Source organism: Chamaea fasciata, unplaced genomic scaffold (genome assembly GCF_029207755.1).
Source record: "Chamaea fasciata isolate MVZ Bird 193981 ecotype frontalis unplaced genomic scaffold, bChaFas1.0.hap1 SCAF_3, whole genome shotgun sequence".
Classification (NCBI taxonomy): Eukaryota; Metazoa; Chordata; class Aves; order Passeriformes; family Sylviidae; genus Chamaea; species Chamaea fasciata.
Window position 1 is genome coordinate 90,278,204 of NW_027094088.1, and position 23,942 is coordinate 90,302,145.

Sequence of the window (23,942 nt, forward strand, 5' to 3'; positions counted from 1 at the left end):
CATATTATTCCTTATCCTAAAAGATGAGAAGTGGAAAGGGGAAACTCCAGGGAACTAACAGAGAAAATAGTCCAGGTTTAGTAGAGAACAGAAATAAATTCCCATGTTTTTTTAAAGAATGCGTCTAACTTGCTACTACAAGTATTTATGACAATAAATTAAATAATTTCTTTTTGAAAAAATTAATACCTCAGACTTCAGTTGGGTGGTACAGGAAATAATAGGCAAATACTATTAGGAATTTTATCAGCATATACTGATTCAAATGTTAAACATTGATCATGAGAAAAAAATCAAAATTAATCTTCCTTTGGTTTTCAATGAATGTTAATATTACAAACCAAAACAGAAGCATTAAAAAATTATAACTGGTGAATATTTGCTTCAGGGGTGAAAGAGCCTCTGTTGGTCTTAAAATAGCTCACTATTGACATCTGATTATTCTGTTTGCCAAAGAACAGCTGACATGACATACCAAAAAATTACACTATCTTAGCTATCTTGAAACAACTTTTTCCTGACTTATTCTCTTTTATATTCAAATTTCTGATGTTTTAGCATTGTTTTAATTAGCAACAGTAAATACATATTTTCATTATTAAAAATGGGTTTATTGGTCATATGAACTACCTGTTCATGTGAATGCCTTCAATGAACCAGGAAACTTGTCAAAAATATTTGATTATAAAATCTTTTCTGCCTAAGTAAATATGTCAGCCCAGTTCAGTAAAAATTTAAACAGAACTTTTGTTCTGATTAAACCAGTCTCTCAGATGTGAAAAGCTGCTTTTGTTCAGGATGTCTCAAAGACAGAATGGAAGGTTGATTTTAGTTTTAGTTCTGGTTCATCCTCATAAGTGGATAAAATTGTAAATTCTGTAAATCCCACAGGATGGGAAGAGTCAATACCAAACACTGTTGACATTGCCTATTAACCTAAACTAGGCTTCTAGCATGGAGAGAGAAAGGCATTTCCAGATATTTCTTTAGAGTCTGGCTGCCGAGCAACATGTATTCTCTGCAGAGATGATACATTTTTCCAAAGCAGTCTTGACTCCCTGTCAAGTGTGCCTGAAACTAGTGACACATATTTCAACCTGGTACTTCCCCTGAAGAGAAAACCATGGCAAAGCCTAAAGAAACAGCACCCAATGCTACATTTTAACCTCTTGCATCCCAAACAAAGTACACTGTAGACCTCAGAGTGGGATAGTCACTCCTGGAAACAAGGTTTGATCATTTGCAGCCAGATTCTGTGTTAGAAAAAGAGGAAATAGAAGGGATGCATCAGAGATGTTCCAAACAGCATCTTTCATGAACTTCCACAACTGACACTTTTCTAGGGCAGGGGCTCTCTTAAGGTACTGTAAATACCCTGTGTCAGCTGCTCATCAAAAAGACTTCAGTTAAGGCACAGGACACAATTTTCACCTTACAAAGCTCATTAGCCAGCTCTGTTTCCCACACACCTTGGAATACAGAGATTTTTGTCCAAACCCTCCTACGCTGTTTCAAAGAAAATAAAAATGTCAGCAATAACATCATTCACTTTGAACTGGCAAGAGAAAACTGCTTGTCAGGATGACAGAGCCACTGGAAAATCTGTATTCCTCTTGGATTATTCTCCCTTCGCTCAATCACCAAGAAAAAAAGAAATACCCCATTACTTTAGTGTGGGTAAATGCTAAAACTAATCTGAGCATGAGGGATGAAATAGATTATTTCTGCTTTAGAGAAGAAGTAGTTTGAATGAAGAGTGGAGCCTGTCCTAGCTGGTCTAGAGAAAGAAAGACCCAACACAAGCTGCATCAAGGAAAGGAAAAGCTGTAATATCCCCAGGGAAGTTGGACACACAGGCTTATCTGAGATGCACAGCACTTGCCAGCACTGAATCCTACTGACTCAGCTGAATTCTGCCTAGAATTAAAAGGATAACAGCCTACAAAGATCCTTAATCACACTATACTTGATGTTCACCTCATTGTACAAAAAGTTGTGTCTGTAAGGACTATAAGGATTCTCATGGACATTACACACAATGGAAGAGAAGTGGCTGAAAGGTCCAGGGTTTGGATAGAGTTAGTGAGGGAGATGGATGGAGGACACAAAGGGGACTTAGTTGAAGGGACCAGTATAGTCGGATACAGAGGGTGTAGGAGACGAAGAATAGAAAAAATTAAGAAAAAAAGAAAAGTAACAGAAACAAATTAATGGGTGCAAAAGAAGAAGTTTGGGCAGAAAGCAAAGTGCTTGTCTTGCACCTTTTTGTGTCATCAGTCCTGATGGTTAACCAGGAAAGGCACCGAACTTTCATGCCAATACAATTGATCTGCACTAAGCATTTCCATTGGCATGGAAGTGTACACACAAAAACCTGCAGTATATATCCCGGTAAACCAGTTATACTTTGACTGGGGTCCAGTGCATCTCCTCCTGCACCTCAACAGGTACTCAAGTGACAGAAAAGGAAATCCCTAAAGGATCCTGTGCTAGGATAAAATTATTGTATTTGGGAGATTTAATGAAACAGGAACAAAACTAATGTAAAAACAGCGTCTGAAAGGTAGAAAAGACAGCTATATTTGAGCAGGAGCACTCCAGGATTTTTAGCAAGATTCCAACAAGATTTTTGAGACGTTTAAGTGTTAAACCAGTGAAGGTGCATACACAATATTTTTTGCTGCTCTAAGTTGTCAGTAGTTAATAGTGTTTCTGGCTAAGAAAATCTAATACATATACCCTTTTGTGACTAAAGGATAAAATCCTTTTTAAAAGGAGATTTTCAAAATATTTGGGATAGAGTCAAGGAGGCATACCCAGGTTTTGGCACACATCTTGCACTTAGATTTTGTCAAGGCTGTTCATACAATACATCCTGGATTCTCACCCAGTTGGCTGGCTGTCTAGACTGGAAACTCCACTGTGCTGTGCCTTTGAGCCAAAGAACCAGAAAATTTGCGACAAGAGCTGTGATTGGTTCCAGCAGAAGCTAATACATCACCCACCAAACGAGTGAGCATGAGCAAACAGCAGATCAGAGCCCGGCAGCAGCCCAGCTACTTCAGGCCAGCCTTGCCTCCTGCTGTGCCTCTTCAAAGGCACCAGACCTGCTTCTATTAATGATAAACCTTTGCAAACTGGTCACACAGGTCCACATCAATTGTAGCTAATGTCTCTTTAGTTCGTCCTTATCTTTCTTCTTCCATTGCCCAAAGTAATTTATTTTTTAAATGACAAAGGGGTCTGTAAACATTCCTGCTAATAAATATTTGCAAGCACATGAATTCTCTAACATTCATTATGAGTCATTTTATATAATTGTGGAACAAAATGCTTAATCTTCCTCCAAAAAAATTTTGTTTCTCCAATTTCAAATTATAATCTTCATAAAGCCGTCATATCAGCACTGCTACAGATTTTTATCCAGTTCCAGTGTATTTCATGGTTCTTTTTTGAACAAAGTGGAACACACTTAGAAAATTCCTGGAACTGAAATGTACTAAGAGGAAAAAAAATTCTTTCTCATGATGGGAAAAATACAATCTCCAGTAAAGGCATCTAAAAATGTGGGAAGCTTAATGCTGTTGGATTGGAACCTCAAAAATATTACACTCTGTCTGTAAAAAGTGTTTGAGGGGTGGATATCCACTAGGTAACAGTAATACCAGTTGTATAGGCCCTCAGGGGAAAAGAATAGGTGGTACCATATGCTAACATTAAAAAAAAAAAATAAACTCAAATAAACTGGGGTTTTTCCTTGGTTTATTAAATTTTATTGGCACATGAGTGTAAATCTATATACACTATACCCAGAACACAGATGATGAAAGATATTTGTGAGCTGAACTATATCCTTTCCAGATGATCTTTACTAATTTAGACGGGGTTTTTTCTGTTAGTTACTTTGCATTATCTGCATGAGATCATCTACCTCTTATGGGAAAAACTACTATTTATTTTTAAAGGAAATGGACTTTTCCACATAACGACGTTTCTTAATGAAATGAAAAGCAAACAAGCTACTCGCTGGTGTGCAGAAAACACTGTGTATTCAACAGAGGGATGTGAAGCTGAAGGTCAGCAGTTACAGCTGGCTGCATCATTATGTCTCAAACTGAATGTCACCCACACAGTCACCAGTGCTCAGTGTCACACTGAGAGGTTTGGTAGGGCAGGGTGGTACTGCAGAGGTGTAAGAAATATCAAAAGAGATAAATTAATAAAGTGATGCCATTTGAAATCTCATCTCCTCTCTACCCTCCTCGAAGATGCAGTCTGAAAGGGTCTGTCCTTTCAAGATGTGCTACGTGAAGGAGAGGCAGCAACGTTACCTAGAGAGGTTGTTATTGGCAACGGTATTAGAAAGAAAGGAAAAGAAAACTCAGAGAGAGAGAGAGAGTAGAAATGTAAGAGCTCAACCTCCCAGCATGATTGGGAAAATCTTCAAAGAAAAACAGGGAAAATCTGTAACAGTATGAGCACTTTGGCCCACAGCCAGAGTCAATGCCTGCTAAATTCTTATCTGAGGAGAGATTAGCACAGGCTCTTCCATAGAGAGCAGAATGCCTAGCTCCCAGTCTCCTAGTTTTAATGCCCAGCTCTTATATCCCATGAAAGCAGTAAATTTACCCAATTTGGGGGGAATATTGGTAGGAAGAACTCTCCCACTTTGGAAGTCAGCCACTGTACAGCAAAAAATGCTTTTACTGAAAACAGGTGAAGGGGGAGAATGAGTCATTAGTCTTTACAAGCTAAAAAACCCAAGGTTAGAGACAACCAGAGCTATTTTCAAGCTGTTGTCTTGGCACCAAGCCCAGTTTGACAGTCAGTGCTGAAGCCTTCCTACAGGTACTAAATCCCCTCAGGAAAGTTTGACAGGTGCTGTAAGATTGTGAACATCCTCACTTGGCTATCCAAGTCTCCTCCTATTATATCCCACAAGGGATATAATATCAGCACCATGAACCTATTCTGAGAGGCAGGAGCTGAAATTAAGAGCATATGCTGTCTTGTTTAGCACTATAGCGTTTTCCCTAGATTCGCATATTATTATACTATTAATTGTTCTATGAGACCATAATGAGAATCATATAGTCATTTCCCTCACAAACAAAAACAGTTTTAGTTAAGTGAATCCATCTGAATACAAGTCACTACTTCTTTTTTCAGAATAAAGATGTCTTAATAAGGATCTTCTAAAATAACAAATATTTTACAGCCACTTGTAATATTACTTAACTTAGGACAAAAATACCAATTTATCAGTCCTATAAAGCATACAGCATAATTCGTTTAAATAAAAGAAAAAAAACTGAACCTATTAATTGTGAAATTAACTTTTCCAGCTATTAAAAACCAGTATTGGTTTTGTTCATTTTAATATGTAGCTTTTATATAAAACAATTTTGCCTTCTGTTGTAACAACAACAACGTCAGACTTTTTATGCTGTCAGTATTTCAGTAATATGTGCCACAAGTAATTTATGAAGTGTAAGTTGATTGGTTTCCACAGTTAGCTTCAAATGTCATAATGCTTCAAGCTTTGGAAATAACCCCAGGTTGTATTTGTCTAAAAAGATGAAGTTTGGTGATTACATAATCCTTTCATCAGTAAAACTATAGCCAGCATAATCAGTGCCCAGCCCTGATGAAAGGGAGGTCTAAACTGCCCCTGCCTTTGCAGAAAGGCTCTGCTGAGTTGGCCTAGGGCAAAAGCTCTCTAGCAACATGTCCATATAACTCTCCTGCTCTTTCATGCCAGGAAAATGGCAGCACAGTACCTTGGTATCAGAAGGTTTTCAGTAAGTTAAAGCATGAATAACTCACCGACAACTCTCCTGTAGTCACTGAACTCAAATATTCACAGTCAACCTCAAAAGTTCAAAGTCAAATTGTAAATCACAATTTTTATTCATTTTTTTCTTGTATTTTATATAAACTCTACATTCTGTGGAAACCTTTTGATGCCACCCATACGTGTTGCTGGAACCCACTCATCAATTATTTTCCTCTCTACTGCTGCAGTACTTTTGAGGAGTTTTTGGATATTTCTGCATCAAATCAGAGCTATGAAGAGGAATGGAAGGAGCTAAAATTAAATTCTTAATTAAATTCTGTTTTAAAAGGAAGAAGATAGGGCTGCCATTGCTAAATGTCTAATGTGAGCAGAGGGGTACAGGAATAAGAGAAATTCAATTTGTAAGGCATTTTATTCACGTCATGACTGACAAGAGGACTATTGGCTTCATTTTACTTCCCTCCAGATGGAAGATTCAGAACATACTGGATAGATTAATAACAAACTCTCAGAGGGACATTCAGATTGTGTATCATATTTAAGGATTTTTTCCCAAAAACGCGCACAAACACAATGCACGAGGAAAGGCTGTCATAACCATTTGTCTGGAGTTTCTCTGAGATAATGCCTCATCCAGGACAGCACTGTTCAAGATGTGTTTTTGAAAAGCGATCCTACAGCTTCATGCAGAGGGCTGTGGGAGAAGACAGCATCTTTGCTGCCCCAAGGGCTGCCCAGCATGTGGTGGAACTGTACCCTCAGTCTGTGGAGGGACATGGACATAGACCTGGGGGGAGATACGGACCCGGGGGAGCTACGTGCTGGAAGTGGAACACAAACACTCTGGGGCTCCTCTGCAGTCTCCCTTGGAGAGGAATTTGTGAACCTTGCCCAGTCCTTGCTGTCATTTCTCTTCAGAGAGGATCCAGGTCTGGGGCCCAGATGAAGGAAGCACTTTCTATAGGAGGTATGAGCTAGGCATCTGTTTGACAGGGAAGCACAGGACTTCAACCCTCTTTTTTACAATGTTTCTTGCAAACTTCATGAAAAGGTCCTCTCCTCAACATACAAGTTTTTACATCACCAGAAAAAAATGTCCCTGTAGAAACCCCAGCTGCTCATCTCAGCTTGAAGACTTTCCTTTAGGAGCCAGGTGCCCCCTGGGGAATCATCTAACTTTGCAAAAAAAAAAAAAAAAAAAAAAAAAAAAAAAAAAAAAAAAAAAAAAAAAAGAGAGAGAGACCAGGAAAAAAGGATCTATTTTTATTCCTTCATTTTTAAGGAAACTAGCTAAGGCTGCAAAATCCTTCAGAGTGAGAACTACTCACCTGCTCAATATTTTGATCACTGATTTCTTCAAGGTACTTTTTAAAAGGATTGGGTTGATAGGGCTCCTCCTTTTGCTGTGCACTCTTTCCTTTCACCAGCACGGGACGAATGACACCAGGTTTTGTCTTGACCCATAGCACACCCAGGAGAAAAGAGATGGAAGAAGAATCACATAAAACACCTTACAATTTACAGAATATTTGTTAGACTAGTCAATTCTGGTGGGGCTGTACTGACTACATTTTTAAAAATTTTATTAATGACATGTTTCACCCCCAAAATTATTCAGGTGTCATGCTGACTGGACTACTTCTAATACAGATGGTGGGCAAAAGTGCCAAGAGCTGCTTTTAGGCACAGAACTTCATCATTGGCATGTGTTTATTACTGACAAAAAAACAGCTACCGAGCTGTCAGAGCATGGTTTGTGGGTTTTGCTGGCTGGTTTGGTTTTTTTTGTTGTTGGTTTTGTTTGTTTGTTTGTTTGTTTTATGTTGGTTTTTTATTATTTCTGGCTGTTCAGCTGCAGCTTGATAAGTTCAAGTCACACTTTATGCACAGCCACACATCTGCTTTCACACTGGGCTCCTCAAAACAGTAACTGTGAAACAAGGAAGGACAACCTGTGATGCTGTTATCTTACACCCAGGCAGAGGCATGTTAGGAAAAGTCTTACTGGGGAATAAACCAGTGATTCCATGCTGGATTTTATAGAGTCACTGAATCACATAGGTTGGAAAAGACCCTTACAATCATTGAGTCCAACCATAAACCTAATACTGCCAAGTTCACAATTAAACCATGTACGGAGGACTCAGATTAAATGCCTACAGAATATTATGTCCAATGAGTGGAAATTTTAAGACAAGAGTACCAAAAGTGGAGACATACTATTGATTTCAGTTACTGTAAATTATACAAATGTAGAATAGAATTGTTTGGATTGGAAAATGCCTCTAATATAATAGAGTCCCACCAATGACCTACCACTGCCAAGTCCACCAGTAATTTTTTTTCCCAAAAATCCACACAAACACAAATGCATGAGGAAAGGCTGTCACAGCCATTTATCTGGAGTTTCTCTGAGATAATGGCTCATACAAGTCAGCACAGTTCAAGACGTGTTTTTGCAAAGTGATCCTACAGCTTCATGCAGAGGACTGTGGCTCACTAAGAGCCAGATCTACATATCTTTTAAATTCCTCCAGGGATGGTGATTCAACCACTTCCCTGTGCAGCCTGAAGAAATTTTTCTTAATGTTCAGTATAAACCTTCCCTGACATGACTTGAGGCCATTTCCTCTTGTCCTATCACTATCTCACTACAATCTCCTTTCAGACATTTGAGAGTGATAAGGTCTACCCTGACCTTCCTTTTCTCCAGGCTAAGTACCCCCAGCTCCCTTAGCCCCTCCTCACAGGACTTGTGTTCCAGACCCTTCACCAGCCCCACTGCCCTTCCCTGGACTCACTGCAGCCCCTCAATGTCTTTCTTGTAGTGAGGGGGCCATAAATGGACCCAGTTCTCCAGGTGTGGCCTCAGCAGTGCTGAGAACAGAGGGGCAATCCCTGCCCTGGTCCTGCTGGCCACACTATTGTTGATATAGGCCAGGATGTCACTGACCTTTTTGGCCATCTGGGCACACATTGGCTCACGTACAGCTGCTGTTGACTGGCATGCCCAGGTCCTTCCCCACTGGGCCCCATTCCAGCCACTCTGTCCCCAGCCTGTAGCTCTGCATGGGGTTGTTGTGACCCAAGGGCAGGACCCAGCACTTGGCCCTGTTGAATCTCATACAATTGGACTCAGCCTGTCCACCCAGCCTGTCCAGATCCCCCTGCACAGAACTCTCCTGCCCAGAAGATCAACACTTAGCTTGCAAACTGGCTGAGGGTGCATTAAATCCTCTCATACAGATCATCAATAAAGATACTAAGCAGAACAGGTCTCAGTACTAAGCCTTGGGCAACACCCCTTGTGACTGCCACTGGCCAGATTTAACTCCATTCACCACCACTCTGAGCCTGGCCATCCAGCCAGTTTTACTCTCCAGCTCCCTCTGAGGTTCCCCTGTCTTGCATCCCACTGGAGCGTTCCACTGCCAATCATGCCAGCACTAGAGCCATTCACCTCAGTGACTGCGACAGTATCTTTAAGAGTTCAGTGGGAAAAGTACAATTTTAGAGAATCTGATCAGCATGGATAAGTGATACCCATCATTTCAGACAAATTGGATTATTTAATCAAGAAAAACATCCTTGGTTAGCAACCAGTCAACCAAAAAATTTGACTATTAACTTCTCAATTTAGTATATCTGTGATTTTTTTTTAATTCTTACAGCAAAACTGACAAGATGGATTGTGACATAAACTGCAAATGGAGGCTAAGGGATAATTTTAAAATAGACATGTTCAGTGAGCCAAAAAAGGAAGAAAAAGTATACTTTCTTACTCGAATTTTAAAAGTAGTCAAGTCTTCAAAGATCTGTGATTGAATTTAAACTTTTAAATGAGTCAGTTGTATTCTCCTCTGCTATGACTAACCCATAGAAAATAAGTGGTTTCTGTCACAACTTATGTAGGTAACAGGACTGCTGCTGAGCTCCTTCTGTGGTTGCAGCACAGAGGGGCAGCTTGCCCAGACGGGACTGAGAAATAAGTGTTGTCACAGCTCACCATCCTCAGTATCCAGCCAGACATAAAAATGCAGAGAATAAACTAGATCCACTATTAGACTTACTTATAAATATAAATATGTATAGTTAATAACAACATTCTGCCTATTTAAAAGAGCAATACACTTTATCAGTATGGAAAAAGAGAAGCTTACTATGAAAGTAAGCTTAAAATGATGTAGCTGAGATTGCTGGACATAGTGTGTAAACAGAGTAATGGATCACCTTAAAACAAGATCTGCAGTCATCCAATAAGGACAAGGCAAGAGGGATGTCCATTGGAGGGAGGGTGCAGAGGATGCTTTGTGCTCTGCTTCTGCCCTGGCAAAGGACAGAGCACAGCTTGGGATCTGAGGTGAAGGCAGCAGAGGCAGGCAGGAGCCCAACACACCCTGGCAGAGCAAGGCCCAGGGAGCAAAATATCTTCCCTTAGATTTGAGTCTTCTACTCTGCCTCCTCTCCACAGACTGGGGCCCTTTCATTTGTCTCATCAAGCAAGAAAAATATTCAACTGAGAGCAAAAAAAATCAGCCATGCAGTGATACCAATTTTTTTTTTTAAGAGTAGCAACTGTAAAGCAGCATCAAAAATGTTTTCATTTAAAGATCAACCTTTTCAAAGATGTAGTGCGTATTTAATGAATTTATGGTCCATAGTTCATGACTATATCTTTGTAGGATTCACCAAAAGATACTTATTTTTCTATCAACATTTCTGAAAAGCATCGGTAAAATGTCTGGATTTCAGCATAAAGGTAAGTACAAATTTAAAAAGAAAGGTGCAGTTGTTATCAAGTCATTATTATGCAGACAAAGGACATGTGGCCTTCTGGCACTCCTCCACACCATGTAACCATGCAATTAAAAGCCCATTGTGACCTGAAATCATCAAGGATAAGCTACTCTCCTTTTGTAAGAAACCTCTTCCAAAAGCATGCAGTTTTTAAGGAAGCGTTTTCTAAACAACATCATGTACTCAAGTGCTGACTGAGTCATATGTTTATGTCTGACTCTGCTAAAAGAGTGACAGATATCAGCCAGCAACCAGAATTCTAAACACTTTATTAGCACCCTGACAAGCTACATAAAATCTTTGATCCAAAACTAAGAACTTGAACTCTTTCTTTGATGACAAATGTCACAGCTGACATGCTGAGATCTAAAACTAAGTTTTGCCAAGGAAACTGTTGGTCTTCCTACAACAATATCGAAAAATGGCACAGGCTGCTGTGGTAGCGCTGGGCTGTCATCATATGTGTACAGAACTTTCAGCAAATTACAAAGGGCCAAAGCACAAGTTCCAGAGCTGACTCTTAATCAGTGATGCTGACCCAGTGCCAGGACATCCTCTGGCATGGGTTTGGCACAGGTCAGCAAGTGCACAATTAGAAATAAGCTACAGGCTGGGCCAGGTGTTGCTCTATAGGCAGTATGGACAGGGCCACTCTCCCTCAGGAACAGAAAATACTATGCAGGAAAATGAACCTTGCATAATATCTGTCTGAAAAGTCAGAAGGCTGAACATTGGCAGATGCATGGGCACGTTCACCTCTAATTTTCTGCCCTGTTATTATGACACTGGTTGCCCCTGAGATCTTGCTGAAACTGGTGGGTCAGGTCCCAGTTGCAACCCCATTCCATTAGTGACAAGGGAGATTTGCTTGGAACTGAAAGAGGACAAGTTTAGAATCGGTATTAGGAAGAAATTATTTACTGTCAGAGTGGTGAGGCACCAGAACAGGTTGCCCAGAGAAGTTGTGGACGCCCCAGCCCCGGTCAGGTTGGATGGAGCTCTGAGCAACACGGTCTAGTTAAAGGTGTCCCTGCACACAGCAGCCGGGTAGAACAAGTCACAGACAGTCTCTCAGTTCCTCAGAGAATGGGAATCTGGGCCTTGAATTATGGATGCAGGTCAGATAGAAAAGAATGTCTGGTAAGGTGTAAAAGTTTGCTGGTAATATTAATTAGGGGACTAAAAATATTGATGCAAAGAGTTACAGAGAGATCTTACAAAACTGAGTGAATAAATGATAAAAGGCGGGTGAAACATAACTGAATTCAGCCTTGACACATTTCACAGCAAAAAACTAAACTACATCCTCAATTTGCTCATGCACCAAGGAACTAATTAGCTGTGAAACCAGCTCTCACTACTCAGGAAATATATGTTGACTTTATTGTGTATTGTTCTGTGCAAACATTGACTTGCCGCTCAATATAAGTAAGAAGAACTAAATAAGATACTATAAATCGTTAAGAAAAGAATAGAAATAGCAATAAAGACCTTCTCACATCCTCATGAAAATAGAAGGTTCTGTATTCAGAGCTATACAAGCGCAGTTTATGGTTTTAGTCCCCCAGTCTCAAAAACAAAAACCTGAAAAAGATATGAAAAAGGGCAAGAAGGATCATCAGTGACATGGGACAGTACCCACACTTTTCAAAGAGTGACCAAGTAATTTTTAATTTTCTACATGAAACGGAGATGACTGGTAGTGTTAGGTCTAGGTATTCTTGTTAATACCTAGAAAAAAATTGATGTTATTTAGAAAGTGAAGAAAGAAAAATTATTTGCTATTTCAGTACAAGAACTGAGGTCAAGTCATAGGCTGAAAACAAAGGAATAAAGTACTATTTTGCACCATGCATAATTTAAAAGTAAAGCCTATTGCTAGAGAAAGTTACAAAGACCAAAATATAACAAAATTCAAAAAATAATTTTAAAAAATCATGAAAAAAGATATAGTCAAAGATTGCTAGGAGAAGAAATTGATGCAGGAAGTCCTTAAGACTCCATTAGTTGAAATACAAGGGAAAAAATTTCCATCCACATCTCCTTTTTTCCCTAAGCATTCATTAGTGGTCACTGTCAGTTGTGCAGGCTCCATGATTTCTCTTCTGTCTCTTCTCAGAAATTTTGGCTCCAACAAGATGAAATTGTGATCAGAGCTAAAATGAACATCTGATATATAATCTCCCTTCCTATCTAAAATGAACATCTGATATATAACCTTCCTTTCTTATTTGATCTTACCCTTGCTTTTCATTCATTAAAGCAGCTTTGACGTATAAAAGAGTGTAAGAAGGAAACATGCTAGAATTTTTTTTGTATTTAAACAAAATTGTACAAGTGGAATATTAAAAGAGTCCAAGAACCAGCAGCTGACTCTACTGCTGCCATACACCTCGAGATTCAGCATGACTCTGTAGTTTGGCATTTGGCCCATGGGTTTACAAGTAGTCTCAGGATTTATAGCTACTTAAAACAGGTGTGTATTCAGCGTAGAAAAAAAAACGCAATACAGCCCTGTAGAAGCAATGCAGCTTTGTAAAAAGATATTGACTGGAGATTTTTTCGAAGGACTAAGAAAGCAAATAAGTAATAAAAATTTGTGCTTGTGCAAATTTTGAAAAACAGTGTATCACAGTGTGCTATACATACCAGCTGACTCTCAGTTACCATAGGCACCGACTTGTAAAGGTTGGCCTACAAAAAAGATGAATATATATAGTATTATATGCAATATCTTTGTGATTATATTGATAACAGAAAAAAAATCCAGGTACAGCACTAGGCTTACCTTAGCTACAGAAGCTTTCCCCACTGATGCAGTGGTATGAGAGAATATAAAACATTCTCATTTCCAGTTTATTTCTAGATATAATCAAATGTCTGTTAAGATTTTAGGGTTGGTTTTTTTTTTTCCCAAGTGCAACAAAATTTCCCTTTTTCATCTTGATCTAATCTTGAAATTTAAATCTTATTTTTCTGAGTCTGCCATTATCTGTTAATTTGCAGGATCAATGTTATTAACATCATAAATAGTACCGGGTTGAGTACCTTCTCAACCTTTTCTCACTTTGCAGTAGGTGAACCAGAACAATCCTACTTAAGCATATATGTCAATAATATGGACATTCATTTTTCCAGTTAATCATGAGAAATTCCTATCTAGAGAATCATTGTATTATTATTAAAAATCGGCAGTATCATCCCTAAAGCCAACAAAGATGCATTATTATTAAATGGTGAATGGAATCATATCAAAGACCATACAGTTACAGAAGCTGTTAAATTACAACTGTAGTATTTAGTTGTCAGCTGTTACAAACTGAAGTTAGTTTTCACACTTTTAATACACTCCCTTGTTGTTTATACAATCATGTACATCCTTAAAAGGTTCTGAAGCTCATGAGAAGATAAAAGGTAGCTGAGGCCAAGACAAATCTATAACATTTTAATTTTTAAATGGCAGGCTATTTCAACATACTTCTATACTACTCTGTATAACCTATTGAATTAATTAGCAATATTATCATATGTGCATAATTATAGCTTTACATGTGGTGGTTATAAATTTTACTTTAGCATTACTCATAAACAAATGTAAGTTCCTCTTTTAACCAAAAATGCCCTCAAAGCAACATTTTGACAAGTATCTCAATATTAGTTATTGTAAATACAAATAGAAGATAACTCTATGGAAAACCACTTCTGTGTGCCCTTTCCCTAATGGCCAGAGGACAAACCATCACCTGGATTATTAACTGGGGCAGAAATAGCCTTTTTATGTCCTACTAAGGAAGCAGAGCAAGAGAGGAGGAAAGAACTGTGATGCACTTATGCTGTTATAGACACCTGATACGTGCCTCAGGAGACTCTGCCACAGAGTACAGCAATGGCTGGACCCATCAAGTTCAGGTACCACAGCCCAGCCTGGGGACCCAGTCTGTCTCGTGACACACAAAAAATTCAACACACCTGTACAATTTATAGGGAAAATTAGCCTTCCAATAAACCCTGTGATATTCCCAAACATATTTTTAAATATTGATTTGTTTCATTCATCTAGAAAATTCTGGTGGAAATGGAAAAAAAAAAGTGTTTGTAAGGGTGATTTTCCACGCCAGCCTTAGGCTTCCTTAAGCTGGATGCCTGAATTCATAGTATGTGTCCATATTCCTGTTTTGGGAGCTGGAGATCTGCACTGGAGTGTTATTAAATACACTCTGTTCTCAAAGACTACCTCTGAAGTACACACTCTTATTTCATTAAAAAGCTCTCCTCTGATATTCTTCCTAATTAGTATGAGCCAGCACAATCTGTCAAGCAAAAATCACAGTATGCAATAAAATATGCATACTGCCACATTCGAGAAGCAGAATTGAATTGATCAGTCAAGCATTGTGCTCGCATAAAACTGGGAGACCTCTGTTGCTTTGCCAGCACTGCTTTGATTTGAGGTTCAATAGAAATGCTGAATGATGAATCGTAAGCTGAGATTTCTCATCACATGACTAAATGAGTTGCAAGTAAAATGTGGAACCTGCAGTAATTGTGTATGCTAGAGAGAATTAAAATGTTAATTTGGTTTAATGTTCCAATAATTGAACAAATGGCTCAATATAGGTATTTTCATCATGTGTTAGAATGTTTGTGTATGTGACAAAACAGCTTCAAGTCACCTAAACTGTGGGTTTTCAGCCAGCTCTGTATCTTGGAAAGCAAAGTTTGGATCAACCCCAGATTCTGAAGGATAAGCAAGAACTACAGGACTTCTACCAAAGCAAGTCCTCTACAGTGCAGGCTGAGTCCAAAGAAATGCACCTTTCAGCACCCATAACAGTCTGTTTACCAAACAGCTGAACTCTTGCCCCAGGCTTTAGGGAAACAACAACAAAGAACTGTGTGAGGAAATTAATTTTAGTGTCATAGTCCCACAGTTAAAATTATCAACAGACACAGCAGTGAAGAGACTCCAGCTGGGATGGATTTACCACAGTGGGAAGACAGCTGAAGTCTCAAATGCCAGCACTGGCATTGTAACGTATATGCTTGTCTATCTGATATATGCACTGTCTATGTGCTAGTCAATATCTGATATCACACGTAGATGCTTGTTCAGACTCACCCAGGATTGTTTAGGAGCAAACAAAGTAAGCGGTTTTGCATGCAAAATATCAAGCAATTGGAAATGTACTTACATATCTGGTTTCACGCCCAGTTGCTCGCTGCAGTGTTGTTGACATCTTGTAAAAAACCAAATAGATATATAATCAATATATTGAGACACTCTGAATAGTAACTCCAAGAGATTTTCAGCATTCTGAGAATTTATTAATTGCCCAAATTCAGGAAAACTTATGTTTTCCAGAAAGATTCACACCATACAGGAGACTAAGGCATATTTAAGTTTTGCTTGTATGTTTATTATATAAAATACTACTTAATTTTACTGCTCAAAAACATTGATCCTGCTCTATTGAGAATGGCATTTAATATGAGAATTCTCATAACAAAATTCTTATTTATGAGATAGCCATAGGTATAATTGCCCCATGAAGTTGAAGTCATATTTGCTCACAAAATACAAAATATTACTTCTCCATGCTTTCATTTGCAAGAATTTGCTTTAATTTGACTAACCCATGACAATACCAAGGCATTTGGTACCAAGCTCTCTTTTTCTTCCATGTCTATGACCTACTTTTACCCTCTGTTAAGCACTTTCTGACATCATTCTGAGATCCTCACCACTTTTAGCTTGGTCCCTATGCTACATCCTGTTAATCTCACCTTTTTCTCCCCTTTATTTGATTTCACGACTGCTAAAAGATGTCTTCCATTCTCAATTGTCCAAGGAAGTGGTTTTTGGATACTCTAACTAAGCTTGATAGCAGCATTTTCACCATTCCAGATTCTTCAGGAATTGGAAAACACACTTAGTAACACTGCCCGCCCGTCCTTCTCTTGCTATCACATTTCTGTCTTTCAGCCTCTTGAAGTTCAATTCACCACTGCATGTTGATTGACAGAAGTAATTTCAAAAACAAAAATTAAATTTGAATTGTATATTCAATACAGCCACTGAGAAATTCTGGACCTGTGCCCTGTTCTTGCATGGTGGACTGGACATTCAGCAGGATATTTTGAATGGATTAACATTTTGATGAGTACATCTGCCAGAAATTCTTTTCCTCCCATTTTTTGTTGCATTTCTTCCATTTTTACTTTCCTATAGCTACGATGAGTAACCTAAATTTACCTGGAGCAAACTGAATACATGACCTTCTTTCCTAGTTTAGCCATTCTTCTGAACCCAGAAGGCACATCAGTATAACTTAATGAAACTAGAAGTTTAGAAATAGAAAATTAATCCTGCCTCTCACTACCTATTTCTTAGTTATGCAGGAGAAAGAGATGTCGCAGACATCCTCCTTCTAGGAGTGGTGAGACTTAAAATGAAATCAGAACTTCAGGGCAATCCAACTATTAATTTAATACTCCCATTATTTGAAAAAAGATAATGAACTTGAAAAAAGCCTTATGTTCTGAAAGATGCTTCCAGCCATCAAAGCTAGAAACATTGATCGCTTTGTAGTAAGGACACATGGATGGGATGAAGTCTGGGAGAAGGCCAGAGACCCTGCCATATGGCAGGCAAGGTATGAGAGATTTGTAGTCTCTGAAGCCTTAATATACTCTTTCTCTTTCACAATGTATCTCCTTCTGACTCCAGGAAAGTGTCCTGCAGCAAAGACTGCACTGGCTCCAGGGCTACAGTTCTGTCTTTCCATGCTTTTTTAACTACCAAACACTTCTGTTGCATCTCTCAGCTGCAGCTTTGAGTTGCCATTGGTCTTACTGTTGCAGCAGTCTCTACTGATTTTGCCTGCCTTTATAATTACTTGAAGAGAGCCCTTGCCGTAGAGGTGGGTTTATTCACCTACCTTGCCAACATCTGACTCTGTGTTCATCTGCAGAAAACTTGGAGAAGACTCACACCGGCGCTGGAAAATTATTTTCAACAGAGAATGGACATATTAATGACAAGAGACAAAAGGAAAGGAAGAGAATAAGTCCATTCCACATAGTGATGGGTTACCATAGTCAAGGGGTCCTGCAGGACTTGATCAATGACAGCACACAACTCTTCCGTTTGTTGTCTGAGCTGGGCAGGTGAGCACATCTGAAAAGGGAGGATGGATCACTCAGTTAAACTTTGCTTTTTGCTTTCAAATACAGATCTGAAAGCTAAATAATATCACTACCTCTGAATGAGTGTCCAAAGCAGTGCCTTCAGTCCCACTAGCAGGTTTGGTCGGCTCTTCTAATGCCTGCAATTCAAGAGGTATTGGTGTGACACTGTGTTGAAACTTTTGAAAACTGAACAAACATACACTTTTTTCCAGTACTGTTTCCAAAGGCAGTACTTTCTCTTTCACGATGGAAAGATGGGGGAAAAAAAGAGAAATTACAGGTCTAGTGATGTTCTTTAGGTTACCAAAACCTGATTCAGAATGTAGATAAGGGTTTACAGAGAAGAGAGTATTCAAGCAGGGTGAATCATCTCCACTTCTGAAAAATCAGAAACTACAGTTCAAATTGCCTTCTCCTTCACAGTAAATGTGACACGGTGAGGGTGCACTGTGTACCACAGAGGTGTTGGCAGCTGCCTGCTGTGTGCCAACAGACAGCCACCTCTCAGCAGGTGAACAAGGCAGAGACCCAAAAACAGAAAAGGCCCTGTCTTTTCCTTCAATAGATGTTTTCTGTAAAAAGTATCTCCTGTTTAAAGAGGATGGTGATTTCACCTTGCAACAAAAATAGTGTTTGCCATTCTTGAGTTTTAGCTTGAAATCAAAAATGCATGAGTCAAAATATGTTCTATACTCAATTTGTATGGAACAAATATATGTATTTACTCACACTAATCAGGTACGCAATTTCTCCAAAAGAAAACACAAGCTTCTTGTGATTGGCTATATCACTCACTTTCCTATACCAGTACCTGAAGCAGGTTTGAGAACAGTGGAAATCACTTTGCCGAACCTTTCACTTTATAAGGGTCACAAAACACCCTGAAAAGCCAAAATCCACTGCTCAGTTCTCTTTTCATCTTCATCCAGCATCTGTGAAGCACATTCTTCCTGCCATCACCCGTTTCTGCTTTGAAGTGATTTTCAAATAGACACCGTGCTGAGACCAAAAATTACTCTGGAAGCCTGCTGATGTGTCTGCTGAAGCTGATCTACAGGGAAGGGAATTGCAGGATTTGTGGAGTCCTTTTGTTTAACACATAATGTTTTTGTAAGGTTTCATTTTGTTAATTTTGAGGGGCTTTAAGTATAAGAGAAAAAAAGAGCATTCCAATAAAGCCCTTTTTCATGCATGTGGGATTCTGCGTTAATGGACTGTCCCACTGAAGTGAATATGAGGGCTGCCAAATGCAGGAGCCATATGTAGACCTGTGATGGAAATGTCAGAATATTTAAAAACTAGAAAAGAAGCATACTTATTTCTGAGTTTTACTTTGCTGAGTGCATTTGATATGTTTCCTTGTCCAGCTACTGGCAACATACATCTGTGTAGACCTAAGCGAAAAGTTAATGACAATTTACTTTTAATATCATTATAATACCACCCACAAATGATCTTGCACAAAAGCACATTTATGGAACACCATGTTTTCTACTAAAATTAAAAGTAGTTGATTCCCAAACATTTCTTCCTTCCTTTCTATCTCTTGAGAAATGTGTTGGCCTTAGAGTAGTTGTAGTTCAAAATGTAAAAAGTAAGTGATTCACTTTGATATCCAGAAATTAATGTAATCTTATCCCAAGACAGACCACGAAAAGATAAACAGTCTTTTTCATCTCTGAAGTCTCATCATAGTCACCCAGCTAGAGTTTCAATAAGACATATAGTGCTGTTGAAGAGGAGGGGTCAGTCAAAGAGAATTCTGCACTGCACTCAAACACAGTGACCCTGGTTCAATAAAATTAAGTAGAAGAGTCATTTCAGTACCTATTTGCATCAGGATTGACAAAGCAGCCTCATGTAGAGGGATGATGAGTTTGAATGTGAGTTAGGAAGAAAGAAAACTTTTCATCAATCATCGGTTTGGAATGGGGAAATATCTAAGCTTCTCAAAACCCTCAAGAAACCAGTAAGATAATAAACATTATCAAGGGATTGTTAAGAAAAAAAACTACATGTTTCTGTTTCATATTCACTTCACCAGAATAGTGGGTGAACAAAATCAAGGGTAAGAAACAACTACCCTGAAGATTTGGGGGAATCTTTCCAGAGGAATTACAGCTATATCCAGAAGTTTCTGTTCAGAATCAAGACTGGTTAATTTAAGAATCTATCAGTTTCAGAAACTGAGTTCCCAAATATCTTTCTATTTTGGAGCCTTCAGTGACTAAGGAATTCAGGTGAGCAGAGCACCAAGGTCTCTCCACAGTCCCTCTGAGATACAACCATCATGCACAAGCCATGCTAGAAAAAGCTGCAGTGTTCTCCCTTTCTGTACCTTTGGGAAGAGAAAATTTTAATGTTCAAACCAATTAATCTAATTTCATTCACTCTTACACCTCTTTAATTCTTCTTTTTTTCTTTCTTTTTCCTATTTTTCATTTTTTTCTTATTTCAACAGCTGAGTTCTCCAAAGAAAGAGTAGAAACAGGAAACTACACTTCCAAAACTATCCCTATCACCTCTACAAAGGTAAATGATTCTGTTTTATCTGTTGTTAGATTTTCAAAACACATCTCAATTTTTTTTCCAGCATGCCTTCTTTTTATTTTCACATTTCCACATAGAAAATTTGAGATAAAAATGTAAAACTACTTTTTATCAAAATTACTGGTGTTATCATGCAAAAAATGCTATGATTAATTCCTATCTACATACTGCTGATTAGCACTATCAACAGTATTCAAGATTCACTTCCTATGCTGATGGTCTAACAATATTAGAAGTAGAACATTTTTATCTAGACATTCACATTTCTGATTATATATAAAACAACAGTTGCACCACAATTTAAAAGAACATTATAATTTAGATAATGAAAATGTAAAGCAATTTAAATGAAATAACCAGTCGCTGAACCACAATTTTTTTTCCTTGAAAAGGGCAATTTTGGGGGTGTGATGCATTTGTGCCATTGACATCACTGATGACTACAACACTTCTCTTTTTTCCTTTTTGATTGCTAAAATTCTATCAGAGTTGAAAGGATACTGGTAAATCACCCAAACACAACCTCCAGTATTTCCTTAGAAGACTGAAAGGTCCAGGCAACATATAGGAAATACAGAACATAATTTCATCCACCAATGGACCATACCAACAGAAAGAGAAAAAATAATTTTGTGACCTAGATCTGCCATGGCTGTCTTCTTACTGTATTGTGAAAACCCTGGACTGAGCATAATTTTCCCATCATTATCTTTTCCTAAACCCTCAGCACACGCAAAGAAATCCCACTGTATAATGGAACTTCACATATCATTGATACCTTTATCTTCTTTCTTGAAGATTCAGGGGGAGTATACTGAAAATTTTACTGAAATTACACTGACAATTTTCTGCCCTCTAAAATAATTAACAGTGAAAACTGGGAGACCCATGAAAAATTAGCTCATAGGCTGCTCCTACATTGGCACATTTGATTATTATTACAGACAAACTAGGTCTTTTATTTAGTCCTACAACTGCACAAATTATTGCCTTTCTTTCTTACCATGCTGTATTTGTCTCTAGCCTTGAGAAACACTTTGATGTGAATACATAATCTGGATGCAAGAAATTCACCTAGTAAGTGCACAAGAGACATATTTGGGGAAAATTAAAACCTATATTTATCAAAATATCCTCAACGAAGTCTTGTCAAAAATGCTCTCCAGGTTGTTGGGGGTTAGGTTTGTTCCTTTATAGCTATAGAATTTTTCCCCATAAATTGCTAGGAGACTGCGTGCTGGGTGCTTATGGGTGTTTGACCAAAACAAAGACGTGGCCAAGAGTCAGGAGAGGGAGATGAGGGGGCAGCTTCTCGCTTCTTGCTCTCGGCATCGGAGAGAGGACGGCCAGGCTGCTGCTCGCCGCGGGAGGGCTTCGCTGTCCCCACCGGGTCCGGCCCTGGGAAATCTGCCATCATCTGCTCGTGTGCCCCGGAATTCTGAGCTCGCCTCCTCCTGCCCTGCTGGGCCGGCCCTGTCCCGCCGCCGCCGTTTCTTCGGCGCTGCTTTGAGGCTTTTTGCTGCGCTGTGGCCCCGCACCGCCCTGCCCTGCCCTGCCGGGACATCCCTGACATTCCAGCCGCCACCACAGAGCTTCTGATCCTGTCCACCAGCCCGGGATTTTCCAGCTTTCCAGCCTGGTGTTCTCGGAGTCCCGAGAGACCAAACTGCCCCGGGCTTTGTGAAACAGAGCCCCTCGAGGTTCCTGGTTCTGTTATTATTAATGCTGTAGTTGTTGTTGTTTGCCTCGCTACACATACTAGTAAAGAACTGTTATTCCTACCCCCATACCTCTGCCTGAAAACCCCTTTAATTTTCTAGATTATAATAATTTGGAGGGAGGGGATTTGAATTCTCCATTCAGAAGGGAGGCCCTGCCCCTCCCTAGCAGACGCCTTTCTTCAAACTGAGACACAGGTCTAGAAAGTTCCGACAGGCCTGATAATAGCCAATTGTCCAGCAGCTGGGTCAGTCATCTGAGAGTGAGAAAAAGTGGTTTCCAGGCTCCTGCTGTATGATTTCAAGGAGCAACCTTTACCTGCATTTGGATTTTTGATAAGACAATAACTAGTAGTTTCCTAAAGGCAAGAACTTAAAGCTGGGTCTTCAGTGTAGCTGAATGCTGCCATATTTCCTCAGTTGCATTTTTTCCTTTTCATTAAAAACAAAACAACGCAACAACAACAACAACAACAACAAAAAACCACAAAAACAAATAAACAAACAAAACCCAACCAAACCCAAAACCCAACATACTGTCTTTTTCCTTCTGCATACAGAGGAAAATACCTTTTTTTATTTTTTTCTTCCACAAGGAGAATATGCTGCACTGCCTACAGTCTGTTTTTGTAGACAATGGGATGCAATTACCAGGTCTTTGGAGTTTTCCAAGAAGTGTAGCAAAATATGGAAAGACTGTTTTACTTTTTCTACATTTACATTTAGAATTTTTTTCCATTTAGAATTGAAATTATTGTTGTCTCCTTGTAATTAGTTGATAAATGCAATCCAGATGAGACAACATTTGCACCTCTTCCATCCATAGCCAGTCATACCTACTGTTTTTCAGAAGACTTGGGAAGTGCGGGATCAGCCTGAGCAGTGAAGCAAGTTTTTTAATGACACATTCCATCATCTTGTGCCACACCTCATCCCCATTTCAGGCTGAGGGAAGTCTGAGCAGAATATTTGCGGCACCAAGTCTGTATGCCCATGTTTCTTTTCCACCAAAATGATGCTCAGACAAGGGAAATTCACACAAATCAGTATGTAGAGGGGACATGTAGCTGGAAAAATACTGCAAACAAATATTCTCCTGCATAGACCTTGCCGTAGACCAAAACCTACTGAATTGTTAAGAGAATACTTTTTTGGTTTATAAATCCAAAGCCTACAATAGTTTTTGGGTTGCATCTCAAGTTTTACATCATCCTGAAGATGAAGTTGGACTTGTTTTAAGAGACAATTTTCAAGGCCCTTGAAAGAAAGAAGGAGTTCATAGGCTTCTCCTACATTGGCACATTTGGTTATTATTACAGACAAACAAGTCCTCTATCACTCTACAACTGCACAAATTATTGCCTTTTTCTCTTAACACGAGGTATTTAAAGTCATGAATTTTTCTGTAGCTCCTGTAGATGAAATAAACTCTTCATCTATCCACTTTGACTGAAAGACATTGTAGTAAATATTTGATAAACGCAACCGCTAAATAACAGACATATTACTTTTTAAATAATACCCAGTTCAGAAGGGAATTTTGAATTATACTGTGACCACATCCATTTAATTGTAGAACCTACACAAGAGTGAGTGTCTGCAGAAGGGTGACTCACTGTTTCAGTGTTAATAAGGCCAGAAGGAATGGCAGTGCTCACTTTAGTATGACGTCTTTAAACCTCAGGACTATCTGGAATATGAGGACCCAGAGAATGGTCCTGTCCTGATATTTCAATTTTTGTGATAAAAAGCCTATTTCAGTCTCCAGCAATTTTGTCTAATGGTTAATTAATTCTTTCTGTCAAATTTTTGCCTTAAGCCTATATTAAGTTTGTTCAGCTCTCCCTTCTGGCCAGTGGATCCTATCATCCACTGGGCTGAAGAGTTCAGTA

The 23,942-nt window shown here is 38.9% G+C and overlaps 1 protein-coding gene across 2 annotated transcripts in view; it reads right to left on the reverse strand.

The window, feature by feature from the left end:
- Positions 1 to 23,942, reverse strand: part of MLIP (muscular LMNA interacting protein) — a 104,192-nt gene that overhangs the window by 18,338 nt on the left and 61,912 nt on the right. For both annotated transcript variants that reach the window (XM_066179770.1, XM_066179769.1), the window contains 6 exons: positions 17,854 to 17,919; positions 17,688 to 17,771; positions 17,533 to 17,592; positions 15,787 to 15,831; positions 13,244 to 13,288; positions 7,126 to 7,251 (listed from right to left, as the gene is read on the reverse strand). In XM_066179770.1, coding sequence (XP_066035867.1) covers positions 7,126 to 7,251; positions 13,244 to 13,288; positions 15,787 to 15,831; positions 17,533 to 17,592; positions 17,688 to 17,771; positions 17,854 to 17,919 — 426 coding nt within the window. The remainder of the gene's footprint in view (positions 1 to 7,125; positions 7,252 to 13,243; positions 13,289 to 15,786; positions 15,832 to 17,532; positions 17,593 to 17,687; positions 17,772 to 17,853; positions 17,920 to 23,942) is intronic.